Source organism: Nannospalax galili, unplaced genomic scaffold (assembly GCF_000622305.1).
Source record: "Nannospalax galili isolate Female #2095 unplaced genomic scaffold, S.galili_v1.0 scaffold209, whole genome shotgun sequence".
Classification (NCBI taxonomy): domain Eukaryota; kingdom Metazoa; phylum Chordata; class Mammalia; order Rodentia; family Spalacidae; genus Nannospalax; species Nannospalax galili.
Window position 1 is genome coordinate 1,515,467 of NW_008360319.1, and position 18,205 is coordinate 1,533,671.

Here is an 18,205-nt window from a genome sequence, read left to right on the forward strand (position 1 = left end):
GTCAGTGCAAGGGATAGAACTGGGCCTTTCTTATGCTAGGCAAGTGTTCTGTCACTGAGCTATAATAGCCCTTGATTCAACATTTGTTTGTTTGTTTATTATATTTTTGAGATGGTAGGTCTCCCTGTAGCCCCAGCTGCCCTGGAAATCACTATATAGACCAGGCTGGCCTTGAACTCACAGAGATCTGCCTGCCTCTCCCTCAGTGCTGGGATTAAAGGTGTGTGCTACCACACCTGACTCTTTTTTTTTTGGAGGGGATAAAAATTCATTCTGGAGCCAAATATGAGTGACTGAGGCTCAGGAACACAGATTCAGGTTACCCCAAATTCCATGTTCCAGTGTGGAAGCAGTCATAAATCAAGACACTTTTCAAATACATTTAGGAGGCAGGTCATAGCAAGTGAGGGGTGATATTATTATAGGTCTCTGTGCTATCTGATGACATTCTTAGCCCTTTGATTGGTGGGAATGAACTGTCTCTTTGTTAAGCTAATACATTCTATTGCTCACAGATGTTAGGGTAAGAAACAGAGGTAGGCAAGGAGTTGCTACTTACTGCTAAAGATAGCCTGGTAAATAAGCTCTGGATCAGCAACTTTTCAAACTCTTCAGTCATTGAAGTGTTAATCAGTTGGTCAGCCTTGCAGGAAGTTCAGTTCTAGATGCAGGATTTTTCTGGAAACTTTCTGTTCTCAGTCCTGTTGGCCAGGCATCACTTTTTGTGCGTACAGGGGTTCCATATTTATTCCCAGATTGCTAAAGCTCATTCTTAGAATCTCATGTAGATGAGGCTCAGTTGTAGGTAAGATGGGAGAGAGGAATAGCTAGCTACCTGGTAAAGCCAGTAAGAAAGAAATTCATGGATCATATGAAAACTACTAGCCAGGCTTTTCTTTTTTAAAGTAATCTCATAGCTAAGATTCTTTAAGTTTATTGCCATTCTTTTTATTTTTTTCTGTTTATTTTACTTTTTTTTTTTCTTTTTTTCTTTTTTTTGCCTTTTTGAGACAGGGTCTCCCTGTAGCCCCAGCTGGCCTGGAACTCACTATGTAGACCAGGCTGGCCTCGAACACACAGAGATCCACCTGCCTCTGCCTCCCAAGTACTGGGAGTAAAGACGTGTGCCACCACACTTGGCCTTGTTTTCTGTTTAATTTATAATGTAGGCAAACTACCACATTTGGTACAGAGCAGTAACTATTAAAACCCTTTTTAAAATAAGTTTTTTACATTTATTTGTGTGTGTACATGCATACACTCATCCCACAGCATCGTGGGAAGGTCAGAGAACAACCTGCGGGAGTTAACTCTCTCCTTCCACCAGGTGGTTCCAGGGGTAGAACTCCATTGTTAGACTTGGCGGCAAGTGCCTTTACTCATTGGACCATCTCGCCTGCCTTTTAAAACATTGATTTTTTTGCTGTGTTTCTTGGAGATAGGGTCTTACTGTGCCTCAGACTCTCCATCCTTCTGCCTATGAGTGCTGTGGTTAGGAATACAAAATACACCTTGCATCTTTTTTTCTTTTTTTTGTCTTTTTTGAAACAGGGTTTCCTTGGAGGCCCCAGTTGGCCTGGAACTCACTATGTAGACCAGGCTGGCCTTGAACTCACAGAGATCCACCTGCTTCTGCCTCCTGAGAGCTGGGATTAAAGGCATGCATCACCACAACCTTGCATCTTTTCTTAATTAGTTTATAATCATCTTAGAATTTTACCTCTGAACTGCTTGCAACAGGGGTAGTGAGTCATAATTTAATCCTGCGGAATGTAGTAGTTACTTTACTATAAGCTAAATTTTCAAAATATTTTATTTGTTTGTTTTTTAGGAGACCCCTGTTTTTACAGAATTGAGCAGAGAAAATGATGAAGAGAAAGGTTGTTTGCATTTTCCTTCTTTTTGAACTTACGTCTTCTTTTGTATTGACTTTGCTAAAAGCTGACAAGATGCTTAGGAAGAAGATATTTACTCTGTCAGGGTTGTGTTGTTCTTATCTATAAAATAGAAAAGGAATACTATGAATCAGATGGAACGTCTTCCACCAAAAGTAAGGAACTTGAAGAAAAAATTAGGCTAAATGGTACGGAAATATCTCCATAGTAAGAGTCCCAGAGGTGAGGTGGCCCGCAAACATTTTGGATGCACTCCAGGATCACATCCTGACATTTCCAAAGGATTGTGGAGAGCATCTCTTCTAGAGACCCCTTAGGAGCCAGGAACCTCCAGGAAGATACCTCTTCTAGTGCACTTCACTGGGCAGAGCTGTGTTATGCTCCCACCTTGAAAGCAAGCCCAGGGTTTTGCCTGATTATGTTAGAAAACGAGAATTTACCCCAGAGCTGAAGATGGTGGTATATCAGCAATGGTGTGTAAGGCTCTGCCTGTTTCCAGCACCTCCCAAGGCTGTTACACGGGAATCTGTAGCCTCAGAACAAGAGCGGATAGCCTCATTGATTCTAAATGGATGTGGTGGCACAGGCCTCTGCCCAACGCTAGGAGGCTGAGGCAGAAAAAGCTTGAGTTTCAGGCCAGCCTGGGCTTCATAGTGAGACCCCCCCACTCAAAAAATAAACAACTTTTGAATTCCTTTGTTACCACCTGTAGGATTTTACCTGAATTTTATAATTTCCTTTACATTTAGCTATATATGAAATATTTTTTTCTTGTAGTTACATTTAATCTGAATAAAGGAGCGTGTAGCTCAGCAGGAGCAACGGCTTCTAAGTCCAGGTGAGTCACAAGGGCATCCTCCAACTTCAGAGATTTGAAATACTGACTGCTGTGGCATGTACTGTGACTCCTGTTTCCTGGTTGGACTCTCTTCATTTGGTTGTTGTTGGCTGGGGTTGTATTACATTTGCTTTTAGCAGTACTAATTTCTTACTTCCCTGTAGTCAGATGATTCCATCTTTGGAGGACATTGTATTTATATGAAATGGGTTCTGTCTGTGTTGCCCAGGATAACCTCAGTTGATCTCCCTGCTCCAGCTTTCCATGTAGCTGGGACTCCAGAGGCACCCTACCTTACTCAGCTCAGAAAGGCTCATTCTGATTAAAGTCTTCATGTAGACAAGCTTGCAGTTCTCTAGGAATCCCTCTCCATTGAATGGTTCTTTTTTTTGTGGGGGCTGGAGTGTTGAGACAGGGTCTCCCTGTAGCCCCAGCTGGCCTGGAACTCACTATGTAGACCAGGCTGGCCTGGAACTCAGAGATCCACCTTCCTCTACCACCTCTGAGTGCTGGGATTCAAGGTGTGCGCCACCACGCCCAGCTTGAATGATTCTTCTGTTACTGTAGTACTACTGTTTGCTGCTGCATTATAGATGGACATTTTCTGTTTTACCTGCTATATTACATTTTCTGAACATAGAGACTAAATTATTAACCTATCTGATCAGTCAGAATAGTGTAAGTTCCCAGAGAATCATGACATATTTGTTTGTGTGTGTGTATTCATATTCATATGGGTATATGTGCATATATGTGCACGTGCATGTAGAGGTCATAGGTCATCCTTGAATGTTGAGCCATGTACCTTGTTTTTTGTTTGGTTTTGTTTCTTACATTTTGTGTGCAGTGGGGGCTGGGGGAGATACATATGTGCCTTGGTGCACATGTGAAGGACTGAGGACAAATCTCATGAGAGTCAGCTCTCTCCTTCCACTGTGTGAATTCCAGGATTGAACTCAGGTCCTTAGTCTTGGCGACAGGCACCTTTACCATATAAGCCATCTTGCCAGTCCCCACCTTTTTTTTTTTTTTTTTTTGGAGACAGGGTCTTTTATAGAGTAGGCTGGCTGGTGTGGGGCCCCAGGATTCACCTGTCTATATTCCACAGGGCTGGGATTACAAGCATAGGCCACCACACTTGGCTTTTCTACATGAATTCTGGGCATTAAACTTGGATCCTCATGCTTACATGGCAAGCACTTTACAGACTCAGCTCAAGAATAACCCTAGCCAGGCATGGTGGTGCATGTCTTCAGTCCTAGCACTCATGAGGCAGAGACAGGCAGGTCTCTGAGTTCAAGGCCAACTTGGTCTACATAGTGAATTCCAGGCAGCCAGGGATACACTGTGAGACCTTGACTCAAAAAACAAAAGAATAACCTAGCCGAAAAAAATAATGCTCCTGGGAGCAGTGTAGCTGTGCAGTGGCAACACGTTATCCTAAACTGTGAGGCTCTTCAAGGAGATTGAAGCAGGGGACGTAGTGAAAGGCCAGAAGGAGGAAGAGTGCATAAAGAGTGTGAAAAGAATCGTTGCTGATCACAAGGTGGTGCCTGTCCAAGGATGGACAGTGGCCAGCAGATGTCCTTGTAGAAGCAGCTTTTGTACCAGGTGGTGGCAACTTTTCACAGGGTCATGGTTCTGGCAGTTTCAATGCTCATTTTATCTGTCAAGCATGTGTGCAAACCCTTCATGAACACAGGGCTTGGTTTAGTTCTTTCTTGTGGTTGACGCACTGACTGCAACACTCACACCCTTCACTCTCGTCTGTCACTTCTAGCTGTGGGTGGATGTCACCACTGGTTGGCCTGCTGGTTGGCCCAGCATCTCAAATGATTGCTCTCATAGTGGCTTCATTCTTCATTCTCTTCTGTCATTTGTTTTTCTAGATGGATGTCAAGATTGACTCTGCCCATAATTGATTACTCTCATAGCAGTTTCCATCGCTACTGAAATAGGTTACCATTGATGCTGTGGGTTACGACAACAGAATTATGCCCATTTCTGGAGGCTAAATTCCCACATCACTGTTACCAAAAGCCAAGTGTTTTCAGGGATGTGCCCCCCCCCAGAGATTCTGGGGGAAGAGCTACCTTCTGCCTCTCCCAATGCCTGTTGGCATTCCTTGCTGTGGTTGCACACTTCCAGTGTTCAGGACCAAGCTCCTCAAGCTTGTGTCTTCACATCACCTTCTCTTCCACATGTCCAGTCTCCTTGGGCCTCATTCGTAAAAGAGAGTGGGCATTAAGAACCCATTCGGGGTGATCTGCCAACTCAGAGTCTTTAACTTGGTCTGATTTGCCAAGATTGCCCATGCCAACAGGGTGACCTTTGCAGGTTTCTGGGTTGATTGCCTTGTATCTTTCAGGATCTTTTTAGCATGCCATTATGTCAAGCATTGATATCATTAGTAAAGTTGTTAGATGTATCTGCGTCATTCTGTCTCTGTCATACATATTAACACATAACTCATGTCACAGAGAATGTGACTGACTTATCTAAATGTTTTTTTCTCTGAGGTTATGGTGTAAGTTTATGGGTAAGGCTTATTCTGTTGATTTATGATGCTTCTTGTAGATCTAAACCTAGAAGGCACTAAGTGATACCAATATCAGTAGATGTGAAATGAAGCATCAGTGGCAGGTTGCCTGGGGTGTGTGGACGAAGTTGGGGTGAAAGCAAGAGTGGTCTTTGGGTGACAGTTGCATATTGGCACTGAAGAATTTAGAGTGCGCCCTACCAACGCTAGGCAATCAGGAGCAGTAAGTGGTGTGTTGACATCTTTAAAAACACAGACCAGGGCTGGGGGTATAGTTCAGTGATGGAGTGCATGTCTACCATTCTCAAGACCCTGCATTCAGTCACCAGTACACACACACGCATACACACACACACACACAACTGGATAACAAACAACTGACAGCAATCACTTGCCTGCTACCATTCTTTTTTCTTTTAAACCTCATTTAATCCTTGCAGTTGAGCAGGATCATATTACTGCCCTGACGTATAGAAGCCTAAAGGTCCTAATGAGAGTAGCTGCTTCCTTGATCCTCCCAACCCTGAAGCCTAGAGCACTGTCACCCTGCTTACTGACGTATTGCACCAGCTGAAAGGAGGAAGAATGAGGCGAGTTAAACAGGCAGGTGCAGTGTTCACAGTGCTGCTAGTGAGAGCTACAGACAGGCCCTTGTTTTGACCCGTTGGCCCCTGGTTAACTGCAGTATTTATCCTGTACTGTTGCACTGCATGTTATAAGTCAGACATTTGTCTGTGTGTAGTTCTTACGACCCAGTCCATTTCTTCTGTCACCAGTTCTTTGGGACCAAGTGCACTGAAGACTCTAGGGAGCACAGCATCAGCAAAGCGAAAAGAATCTTCACAGGGCTCAGCCCCATCTAAAGAAAAGAAGAAGAAGTCCGCACTGGATGAGATCATGGAGGTACAGTCTTTGAACCACCCACGGACCCTTTAGCGCTTAGAGGAAGGATGCCATTCAAGTTGAAGTAAGGTTAAGTACTTTAGCCATTTATTATAGTTAAATTATTTTTATTTTTGTGTATGTGTGTGAATGTATGCACATTTGAGTGCAGGCACCCTTGGGGCCTGAAGAGGGCGTCAGATCCCTTGGAGCCAGAGTAACAGGAGCTTGTGAGCTGCCTAACATGGGTGCTGGAAACTGAACCCAGGCCCTGTGGAAGAGCAGGGAACATTCCTAACCACTGAGCAATCTCTCCAGCCCCTAGAAACAATTTTCTATACAGGATGAAGGCACAGAAGCCTTGTTTCATCTGAACAAATTGGAGCTTTGCAAATATGTGTGTTTTCTTGCTTCAAGAGTTGTCTTTGGAACTGTCTCTGCAGTTAGGTCAGTGGAGTTCAGTTAGAAGGGCTTTCCTGGTAACTGATTGAGATCAAAATTCCTTTGTTGTGCCACGTCTTGCCTCCTAGCTACCAGAAGAAAGCTGTGATAGGCTTTCTTTTTTTTTTTAATATCTTATTTTTTATTTTATGTGTAGGCATATATTGCCTGCATGTAGGTAAGTGCACCTGGTCATGCAGTGCCCATGGAGGAAGAAGAGGCTGTTGGATCCCCTGGAACTGGAGTTATGGACAGTTGTTAGCTGTCATGTGGGTGCTAGGATTTGAACCCGGGTCTTCTGGAAGAACAACCAGTGTTCTTAACCACTGAGCCATCTCTCCAGCCCCTGTAATATACTTTTAATTAGATTTAACATGATGGCTAAATCTATATGATGAATTATTAAAATGTGTGTGTTATCTGGAGATAGGTCCGTACTAGAGAAATTCTGCAGATGCTTTTTAATATACTCCTAATATCCCTTTCTTCCTTTCTACTTGTAATGTCACTCTATCAGTGCATTTATAAAATAAGAGGAAAAGAGGAAGGAGAGAAGAGAAAGAATTGGATACATAAGGTTAACATTTTTTCCTTCAATATTATTTCCTGTAGTCTTAGCATCTCTTAATTTGTGAAGGAAATGACTGTTTACTCTTCATGAGTCCTTACACTTTACAGGGCAGTCCAAAAATCTTAAAAGTGTAAGGTGAATGAATACACTATAATTTGTCCTTCCATCACTGAGTGAGCACTCAGCTGCCTTGTACCCAGACGTGGGTCTGTGTGGTAGGAACAGCAAAACAGCCCTTGCTTGTCATGGTGTACTCGTTTATAGACAGGGAGTCATTCAGTTAAGAAGCAAAGCAATAAATAAGTAATTATACAAAACCAGGTACTGAGGAGGTAAAGAATGGCAGAGACTGGGAGGACTTGAAGAGTCCCGTAAGGCGTGAAGAATTCAGTTCGTGTGGCTGGACCATAGTAAGCACATGCTGGTGCCCTGGAAGATTAGAGGCAGCATATGCAATACCACAGAGGTCTTGCCTGCCATGACAGGGATTTTAAATTTCATTTTTAAAAAAAGGAACATCAAATCTTCCTACTTTAACATAATTCATACAAGATTTAGAATAGTCGTTATTCATATTAGAAAGCTGAAGATTAAAAAAAATGTTTTAATTACATTTTTATTTTATGTACATGTGCCTATGTAGATTTCAGAGGGCAAGTTGGCAGGAGTTCCATGTGGGCCCTGGCAATTGAACTTGGGTCATCAGGCTCGGCTTTTAATTACTGTGCTATCTTGCAGCCTGCACTGAAGATTGTAACAAAGGTTTACAGTAAATTGAAGAATTACACTATAGGGGGCTAGAGAGACAACTTGGTGGTTAAGAGCACTTCCTGGTTTTCCAGAGGATCTGGGTTCAGTTCCCAGCACTCACATGAAGGCTAACAGTCAGACCCTGTCTCAAAAAAGGAAAAATGGAGAGAATTCCAGGGATCCAATGCCCTGTTCTGGCTTCTGAGGGCACTGCAGGCACATGGTGCACATACATTCATGCAGGCAAAACACTCATACACATAAAATAAAAAAAATAAGTAGTTGGGTTTGGTGGTACCCACCTTTAATCCCAGTACTCAGGAGGCAGAGGCAGGTATATCTCTGTGAGTTTGAGGCCAGCCTGATCTACACAGTGAGTTCCAGGGCAGCTGGGGCTACAGGGAGACCCTGACCCAAAAAAGACCAAATAAATCAACCAATAAATAAGTAAAAAAGAATTACATTGTTGGATTGCACTCAGAGTTGGTATCAGGTTAACTTTAAGCAGCTGAAAAAGCAGAGTGTGATGTATACAGCTTTAATGGTCAGATGGCACTTTGGGCCACTCTTACTTGTGTCTCTTTGTGGTACTTTCTTTCCTTCATTCATGAGCTGTCAACCAGGAAAGCTCTGCTTTGTTCAGACCATCTCCTGACTATTGGGCTGAATTGGTCCTGTGTTATCATTCTACTATGAAAATAACCTATTTCCCGCTCCTGGCACTCATGCAGGGCCACAGGGAGAGGCTTTTTTTTTTCCTGCTGGCAGATGGCTTTGTTTGTTTATGGGTCAGTTGAATTGCTTTATCATGTATTTCTTTTAAAAGTTTAAAAATAAATTTAAAGGGATTCGGAGATGGCTGTTGGTAAAGTGCCTGCTGTGCAAGCATGAGGACCCGAGTTCAGGTGGTCAGCCCTCGTGGAATCCAAAGCCATACAGCAGCATGTCTGGAATCTCAGCATGAGGGGTGAAGGCAGGTGCACCCACGGAGCTCACTGGACAGTCGACCGTCCACCGTCAGTGAGAGGTCCTTTATCAAAATAAAGAGAAAAGAAATGAAAGGGAAAGATGAAGAGCGTCAAAGAGGACACTGGGCTTCTAGCTTCCACACGCATGTGCTCCTCCATACACATGTGCACACACAAAATTGATCATAAATGATGTTTCTCTTTCTGGTGTTTTTGTTTGTTTGTTTGTTTTGTTTTTTTTTTGTCTTTTTGAGACAGGTCTCTTTGTAGCCCCACCTCGCCTGAAACTCACTATGTAGATCAGGCTGGCCTTGAACTCAGAGATCCGCCTGCGTCTGCCTCCCAAGTGCTGGGACTAAAGGCATGTGCCACTACATCTGCCAGAGTTTCTGTTTTTTAGAGCTTAAAAATTGTATCTTTGTTCTTTGTTAGAATGTGACTTGTGTGGATTTTTTTATCTGTTGTATAGATCGAAGAAGAAAAGAAAAGAACTGCTCGGACAGACTACTGGCTACAGCCTGTAAGTATTCAATTGGAGCATCTTCCATTCTATGCTCATGTTTAGTAAATAGTTTATGTAGAACTTGACATTAATAAATTTCTCAAATATATGTAAATTATTTGAGTAGATGTATTAGTTATTTTTCTCATTGCTGTAACAAAGCTCCTGACGGAAACAACTGAAGGAAGGAAGGGTTTGTTTTGATTCATGGTTTAAGAAGGGTTATGATACTTCAGGTGATGAAGACTTAATGGCAGGAAGAGGCAGCTGCTTACCATTGCATCTGCAGTCAGTGGCACCCAGCTAGCGTCCTCTTCCTCTCTCCCGTTATTCAGTCTGGTACCCTAGCCCATGGCATGGTGCCTCCCACATTCAGGGCAAGTTGTTGTATTTTCATTTCCTCAGTTAAATGTCTCTGGAAACAGCCTCAGAAACTTCCAGAGGTGTCCTCCTAGTTGGTTCCAAATCCAGTCTGGTTGACAGTGAACATGAGTCATCGCCGTGGATTAGCCAGAAGTTATATAACTGCCCTTTGCATTAGATCTTTGAATTTTTGGGTGATGCTGGGTTACTTTGTGTTTTAAGAAACTGATTTGGGAGTACTGGAGAGATGCCTTAGTAGTTAAGAGCACAGGCTGCTCTTACCGAGGACCTGGGTTTGGTTTCCAGCACCCACATGGCAGCTAACAACTGTCCATGACTCCAGTTCCAGGGGATCTGACGCCCTCTTCTGGCCCCTGTTGGCATGCTTACATGCAGGCAAAACACTCATACACATAAAATAAAAATAAATAAATGTTAATAAAGAAACTGACTGTGAGGCCGGGCATGGTGGCGCACACCTTTAATCCCAGCACTCAGGAGGCAGAGGCAGGCAGATCTCTGTGAGTTCAAGGCCAGCCTGGTCTACTAGTGAGTTCCAGGACAGCTGGGGCTACAGGGAGACCCTGTCTCAAAAAGACCGAAAAAAAAAAAAAAAAGAAAGAGTAGCCGGCACTCATCACTCAGCTTTCTGCCAGTAGGTGCACTGGTCCCAGCTGCCTGAACTCTTGCCAGTAAGATTTCCCATCTTGGTGGACTGTGCCCTCAAACTGTGAACCAGAATCAACCTTTCTTGTTTCTTTTGTCAGAATATTTTATCATAGTAACAGGAAAAGCAACTAATACATTTTGAGTAAGGATTTAAAGTGAAAAGGAAACCAACAGAAAGAGAAAAAACAAAGACCGTGCAGCCTCCGTGCTTCTTAGACACTCGGTGCTTGTTAGCACAGCCCAGGTGCTTGTTAACCTCTAAGTTCTTTCTATTGTCAGTACTTTCAGTTACACCCAGTTTCCTACTTGGTCATTTTTACCTGGTCATTTTCACTTGGTCTTTTTTTTTGGTGTTTTTTTGAGACAGGATCTCCCTGTAGCCCCAGTTGGCCCGGAACTCACTATGTAGACCAGGCTGGCCTCAAACTCGAGATCCTCCTGCCTCTGCCTCCCAAGTGCTGGGATTAAAGGTGTGCGCCACCACACCCAGCTCACTTGGTCATTTTTTCATAGTTCATCTGAAAGTGTTGTTAAAGTGATGATCAGCAGGCAGTACACTATTCACTCTATCTTTCTTTGAAATAATTTTTGTTATTTAAGTTTGTTAAAATACCCAGCAGTCTACAGAGACAGACTTGAAGAACTTCAGTTTTTAAACTCAGAAATGGGGGCTGTAGAGATGGCTCAGCGGTTAAGAGCACTGACTGCTCTTGCAGATGACGGGTTCAATTCCCAGCACCCACATGGCAGCTACGAACTGTCATTAACTCCAGTTCCAGGGGAATCCAAAGCCCTCTTCTGACCTCCGCGGCATTGCATGACATGGATGCACTCATACACATAAAAATAATAAATATTTTAAACTCAGAAATGAAACATTTTGAAGACACATCTTGTAGGCAAGTCCAATGACATAATTCAAAGTCTTCAAATCACTAGAGTACAGACCTGTTTGGGCTTGGGATGTTCAGTGCAGAAATACTGTCTGCATCAGAGAAGGTGTTTCGGCCATCAGTTGAGTTCGATTAGAAAATCTTAGTAGGGGCTGGTAAGATGGCGCACCGGTGTTTGCTGCAGGTAGCTCAATCCTTGAGGCCCACGTGGTGGAAGAGGAATACTCCTGAAAGTTGTCCTCTGACCTCCACACTCGAACTGCAGCATGCACACTCGGCACAAGCACACACACTAAATAAATAAGTAAATGTAGAAAAGATGTTTTAATAGAACAGGACCTAAGAGTAAGACCATGTTTTCTCTTAAACATTTCTTTTTAATTACTATTAAATATCTTACTCCTAGTGTCCTTACTAAATTTTTGTCAGTAGTTTTAAATATTTTATTTGTTATTTTTATTTTATGTGTATGAGTGTATTGCCTGTATGTATGTAAGTGCACCTGTGTCGTGCAGTGGCCGTGGAGGTCAGAAGAAGGCATTGAAGTCCCCCAAACTGGAGTTTTGGAGGGTTGTTAGCTACCATGTGGGTGCTGGGAACTGAACCCAGGTCCTCTGCAAGAGCAGCCAGTGCTCTTAACTGCCGAGCCATCTCTCCAGTCACAGTAGTGCTGTGTTTAGCACGACTTCATGAGAGTTTGTTACATTTCCTTGCAGCGTCAACTGTAGAATTACTGTACCTTGTATATACCTTGTATATACCTGACTGCTATATACAGCAAACCCAGACATTATTTCTATGAAATAAGCCTGGGGTTCTCCCCAATTTGAGACAAGATACTCAAAAGAACAGTGCTTTTACAGCTGGTCTGGTGTGATTCACATCAGTATCAAAAAATTCAGAGCAATCTAGTGAGGAAACAATCATGTGAGAAATGTCATGCTTTAGCCCAAAGACCCAGGTGCCTATAATTCCTGTAGGACTCTGATCGGAGTTTTTGATCAGCTGCACACCACCAGTACAGCAGGGCTGGCACTGTTCACTGTCTTGACTGGAGAGAAAGATACTGTCTGTGAAAGATGTGGGCCAAGAGAATTGAGATCCCCACATAAGTCTTAGCTCTCAAGAAACCTTCACTGTGGAAACCAAGCATTTAAAAAAAAATTTTTTTTCGTCTTGGTAATCATTAGGAACAAAAAGAGGGAGAAGGAACGATTCTTAGTAAACTGCTTGTCAACACTGGGAAAAGTTAGAATTCAGTTTCTTAATGAGCAGAAAATGGTTACATTTTACTATGGTTTTCAGTGAACTTAGCTTAAAAGGAAAAAGCAAAATACAAGAGAAAATTTATGTGTTTTCCTTCATTTTAATTTTTGTTCTTATTTTCTAGGAAATTGTTGTGAAAATTATAACCAAAAAGCTTGGAGAAAAATATCATAAGAAAAAGGGTGTTGTTAAGGTGAGGATATAAAGTGAGAGGAGTTTGTGGGGAACTGAAGCTATTTCATCATCTCTTGAAAACTAAGTCCTTAGAGCAGGAGTCTTGTGTCTAAGGTTTTGATTATTCCACAAAATAAAATCTGATTTTCTAACTGTTGGAGAAATACTTAATTTCCAAGTATAGTTTGTGCGTTTAACCTTAGTCTGTTTACTCACTGGGGTAGTGAGCATGGATGAAACCCCATAGGTATTACTTTGAGAAATTCAGTGTGTGTGCCTTGCTAGTTAATCAGTAAACGTGTTTTCTTTGTTAGTGATCGGCAGCTTTATTACGCCCAGGGTCTCAGAGGACTTCTTGTGTACTGCTTGGAAGAGTGTCTTTTGGCTGCTCCTATGGCTTTGAAATTCCTGCCCTTTTCTGACTTTAGCCTTTCCTAAACACAGGTCCATTCTAGCACCGGCCTGTGTGTATGTAAATGGTTTTACAGTCATTCTGCTTTATCTTAAGATCAGCAGTCTTACTCTTTGCAGGTAAAACCCTTAACTAAACTTTGTACTGAAAGTTTTTTGAACTGTAGAATGAGAAATTGTGTATGGATCTAGAAACCTGTTTATAGGGTCTGTTCTTTCAATTGGAATTTATTTTCCTTATTTTTGTCCTTTTAACTGTTAAATATTTCTTCCATTATAAAAGTGTTCATTTTACATGACAGGAAGTAATTGACAAGTACACAGCTGTTGTAAAGATGATCGATTCTGGAGACAGGCTGAAACTTGACCAGACTCACTTAGAGACAGTAATTCCAGCACCAGGTAACCATTTAACACATAAGCTATCAAATGAGTGATTCCATGCTTAAGCCTGTAGTTTCCTCTGAATGTTACTTCTTGTTGGCAGATGTGTTTCCTTTTTCAGAAATACCACATGCCATCATAACTTGTCCCCATTAGACTTGAAGTGACACAGTCCTTTGCTAGTCCTCTGATGAGGCTGTTTTTGGAAAGAATGAATTTTCCATTCTTAGAATACATTTTTTTCTTCTCAAGCAAAACACAGAGATTTACAAATAAAATCAACTGTCTTCTTAGCTATGTTGTTAATATCTGTGTAGCTGATAGTCCATTTTTCTCTTTTCCCTTGACTGCCTTTGTCTGTTGGGTCCTGTCTGGTTTTCAGTGTAAAGCTGTTTGGTCAGCAGCTTGCCTCTGACCCAGAGCCTTCTGGGAGTGTCATTGCATGCACAGTGGTTGTGCCTGCTTAGAAGTTCTCCTTGTCATCACCTTCATTTTCCCCTAAAAGAAAACTCTTCTTGTAGACTAGAAAAGAATTTTATGTCCCACAGTAAGTTATATTTGTGTACAAGTATGATGTGACTGGTTTAGCATGTGAATGAATACTCCGTGAAGCCGTTGCTGTGGTGGACAATGAGCTTGTCCCTCCGTTTCCCTTTTCTGACCCTCCCTCACAGTTTCTGGTTCCCGGGTCTCCCAGGCAGCCGCAGGCCAGCTTTCTGTCACTAGACTCATTTTTATTTTTCTAGAATTTTGCCCAAATAAAATCGTGCCATGTGTCTTGGTTTTTCTGTATGTGTGTGGTATGTATTAGGGTATGTAGTTTGTGTGATGCTTGTGTGTATGGTATGTGTATATGATGTGTAGTATGTGTGGGTATGATGTGTGGTATATTTGTGTATGATGTGTGTGTTATGTGTTGTGTTATATGGTGTGTGTTGTGTGTGTGGTGTGTATATGATATGTGGTGTGTATAATGAGTGATTGATGTGTTTATGATGTGTGGTGTGTATATGATACGTGGTGTGTATGATGTGTGTGTGGTATGTATTGATGTGTGGTGTGTGTTTATGATGTGTGGTATGTGTATGGTGTGTGTCTGTATGATATATGGTGTGGGGATGGTGTGTGTTGTGTGTATGTCTGTGGCGTGTGGTACGTGGTTGTGCTTTTTTCTTTCAGTTCGACTTTCACTCATTGTAGTCATTTTGGAGTCACCCATATTACTGCATGAATCTACAGTATATTCTTTTTAAAAATTTTTTATTTTGTGTGTATGAGTGCTCTGCCTGCATGTATGTAAGTGCAGCCATGTCATGCAGTGCCTTTGGAGGCCAGAAGGCGGCACTGGATCACCTGGAACTGGAACTACAGATGGTGGTTAACTGCCATGTGCATGTGCTGGGATCTGAACCCAGGTCCTCAAGAAAGCAGCCCGTGCTCTTTACCACTGAGCCATCTCTCCAGCCCCCATACAGTACATTCTTTTTTACTGTTGGTCTCTGAACATTTTCTTCAAGTTCCTTATATTCCTTCTATTCCTAAAATTAAAATACATCCCTCTAACAAGAAATTGAGAAAAATAAAGTAATAATGTTTGTATAATCAAAGTAGGGGCTGGGGATGTAGTTCTCAGGGAGAGCACTTCTCTGCCATGCCCAGAGCCCTACCACTGACAGAGAGACAGAGTCAGAGAGAGAGAGAAAGAGAGAGAGGGCACCAGGTCCTTTCAGAATGCTCTGGAATTCGTTTCTTATGTTCTATGATTAAGAACTTGTAAAGAAGTGTTTTGCTTTTCATCGTGTTCAACCTGTAATGCATTTTGCTGTCATAAGATAGAAGAAAAAGTCAACATTTTCTTTGCGTTAAGTTTTATATTTTCTATTGTAGGAAAAAGAATTCTAGTTTTAAATGGAGGCTACAGAGGAAATGAAGGAACCCTGGAATCCATCAATGAGAAGACTTTCTCAGCTACTATAGTTATTGAAAGTGTAAGCTTGTTTATGCAAAGCTTGTTTATGCAAAGTTGTCTAAGCACTTTAGAAGCACGCATCTGTTCTCTTTGTGGCCCTCTCTCGTTTAGCTCGTTGAGGGCCCCGGCTCTTTTTGGTCTCTCATCCTTTGGCATCTTCAGCTCGCCTTGTCCAGTGACTCTGCCGTTGGTGAAGAGTCTTAGTTTTTAATTACCAGAAATGTGTGCTTATGATGTAAAACCGGACAGGTACAATTTAAAAAAAATAATTATGAAAATTACCCATAACTCCCAACCCAATGATAACCCTTTTAGTATTTCATCCTATTCCTTTTCTGTCTTTGTGGTTTATAAAATTATGTACAAACTGGGCAATTTTATACATTTTTTTTCTCACATCTGCTATAAAACTCAGTTTGGCTTTGTAACATTAGTGAGGGAAAGAAAGTTTTACTTAATGGGGAAGGAACTTCAGAGAGCAACTACACTTTTTAGTAGTTTCAAGTAGGTAGCTGGGTGTAGTGGCTCACACCTTTAGGTGGATCTCTGTGATTTCAAAACCAGCCTGGTCTACATAGGGAGTTCCAGGCCAGCTGGGGAGACCCTGTCTCAAAAAGACCAAAAAGGAAAGAAAAGGAAATTCAAGTAGGTGAGATTACACAATATTGATAAGAACTCTGTCACGTAAATAAAATTGTTTATTAAGTTAGAACTGATGGTTTATTGACAGGTGTGGGAGGCCCAACATGTCTTCCCAAGGAAGCCCTTCTCCTTAGAACTCTGAACTGCTGCATTACTGTGTGTTTATCAGCAAAACACATCTTCATGTGCAGCACATCCATTTGTACAGTTGGGGTGAGCAGTGGACCCCTTGGAGAATCTGATGAAAGTCTGGACGACTCTCCAGAATATTGCACCTATGTGCCAGCTTCTGGGTCCTCATTTGAGAAAATTCATACTTCATTCAACTAAAAAACATCCTTTTTTCTCTCTGTGATAATACCAACCATGAAATTGTTACTGACAGGGACCCTGAAGACAGAAAACATGAAGCAAAAGGAACTTTATCTGACGTTGAGGAATTTATCAGTCTGACTAAATTCACAGATCTTAAATTTTACTAAATTTAAACTATGTGAGTTTTTTCCCCCTGACCTATAAAGTGGTAACATGCTGAGAAATCCTGTAATCCCTTGACACATCGGTTACCCTCCTTTCCTTCCTTTTTCTTCCTCTTTTTTCAGATAGTCTTTCAATGTAGTCCAGGCTGGCCATGCGATAATAATTTTTTAAAATATGTATTTTATTTATTTTATGTGTATTTTATGTGCATGAGTGCTTTGCTTATATACATGTAAGTATATCACATTCACTCAATGCCTGCAGAAGCCAGAAGAGGAAGATGCAGATGGTTATTAGCTACCATGTAGCTTCTGAGAACCAAACCCAGTTCCTCCAAAAGAACAGCCATCTTACCTGCTGAGCCATCTCTCCAGTCTCATGAAATGATGATTTTTTAAAGTCCTCAGTGTACAGATGTTAACTAACTTACTGATATTCTGGATATACAGATAAAGTAAATTTGTGTCCATAAGTATGCTATTATTTATTTGTCTTTTAGTATATATTTCTAACCTTTTCCTAAATTATTTTTATTTGTAGGGACCTTTAAAAGGACGCAGAGTTGAAGGAATTCAGTATGAAGACATATCTAAACTTGCCTGAGTTTGAAAATTTTTAACAACACATCGAAACCCTAAAGCATCAAATTGATGTTTGCCAAGGCGCTCTGAGACTCTACTGTGTTAGGGTATTTATTTTGTATAAAAAGGATCTATTTAAATATTACTGTACAGTTCAACTAAACTTACAGAAAAATCTAATTATGTTTCCTGAAATATCAGAACTTTGTAATTTTAACTGTTTTTCCCCCTTTGTAACAATCCTCTGATGGGTTTTTATCATTAAAGAATGGTGTTAATAAAGTGTTTCATGTATGACCATTTGGAATATATAATGGGAAGAGATCTTTCATATGTTCTAAATATATATTTTTAGTGGTAGAAGAGTAAAGTTGAATTAAAATTTAAACAGCCAAACTAGACATGGCAACAGTACCTTTATTGTGATATAATTCATCTATCATGCAGTTACCAAGTATGCAATTCAGTGGTTTTCCGTGTATTCTATTCACAGACTTGTACAGCCTAATCTAATTCTTTTTTTTTTTTTGCCTTTTTGAGACAAGGTCTCCCTGTAGTCCCAAGCTGGCCTGAAACTCACTATGTAGACCAGGCTGGCCTTGAACTCACAGAGCTCCACCTGCCTCTGCCTCTGCCTCCTGAGTGCTGGGATTAAAGCTTGATTGAATTCTTAAGGATTTTTTTATCCTTGTCAAAAGAAGCACCGTGCAGCATCCCTCCTTCCCCAGCAGTCACCCATTCTCTTGCAACCATTAATCTACTTCTGGTCTCTGCATTTGACTCTTCTCTAGGAACATGGCTTAGTGTGTAACAGTGTGTGGTGTGCAAGTGTGAGAGCCCAAGTTCTGACTCCCAGCACCCACATCAAAGTGCGGCCACCTGCTCCTATAATCCCAGTGCTGGGGGGAGTGGGGGTGTTGGGGACCCTTGTTGTGTAAAGTAGCAGTCTCTTCATGCCTGGACAGCCCATGGGCTCGGCTCAAATGC

The 18,205-nt window shown here is 41.6% G+C and overlaps 1 protein-coding gene across 2 annotated transcripts in view; it reads left to right on the top strand.

Annotated features, from left to right (window-relative positions):
* The window catches only part of Kin (Kin17 DNA and RNA binding protein), a 37,122-nt gene extending 19,627 nt beyond the window's left edge, over window positions 1–17,495 (top strand). The window contains exons 6-13 of one of the 2 annotated variants that reach the window (XM_008825123.3): window positions 1,832–1,880; window positions 2,673–2,733; window positions 6,049–6,175; window positions 9,354–9,404; window positions 12,702–12,770; window positions 13,465–13,564; window positions 15,434–15,534; window positions 17,178–17,495. In XM_008825123.3, coding sequence (XP_008823345.1) covers window positions 1,832–1,880; window positions 2,673–2,733; window positions 6,049–6,175; window positions 9,354–9,404; window positions 12,702–12,770; window positions 13,465–13,564; window positions 15,434–15,534; window positions 17,178–17,240 — 621 coding nt within the window. In that variant the 3' untranslated portion in view covers window positions 17,241–17,495. The remainder of the gene's footprint in view (window positions 1–1,831; window positions 1,881–2,672; window positions 2,734–6,048; window positions 6,176–9,353; window positions 9,405–12,701; window positions 12,771–13,464; window positions 13,565–15,433; window positions 15,535–17,177) is intronic. The other variant, XM_029559691.1, reaches the window with a different exon arrangement.
* Window positions 17,496–18,205: the final 710 nt, after the last annotated feature.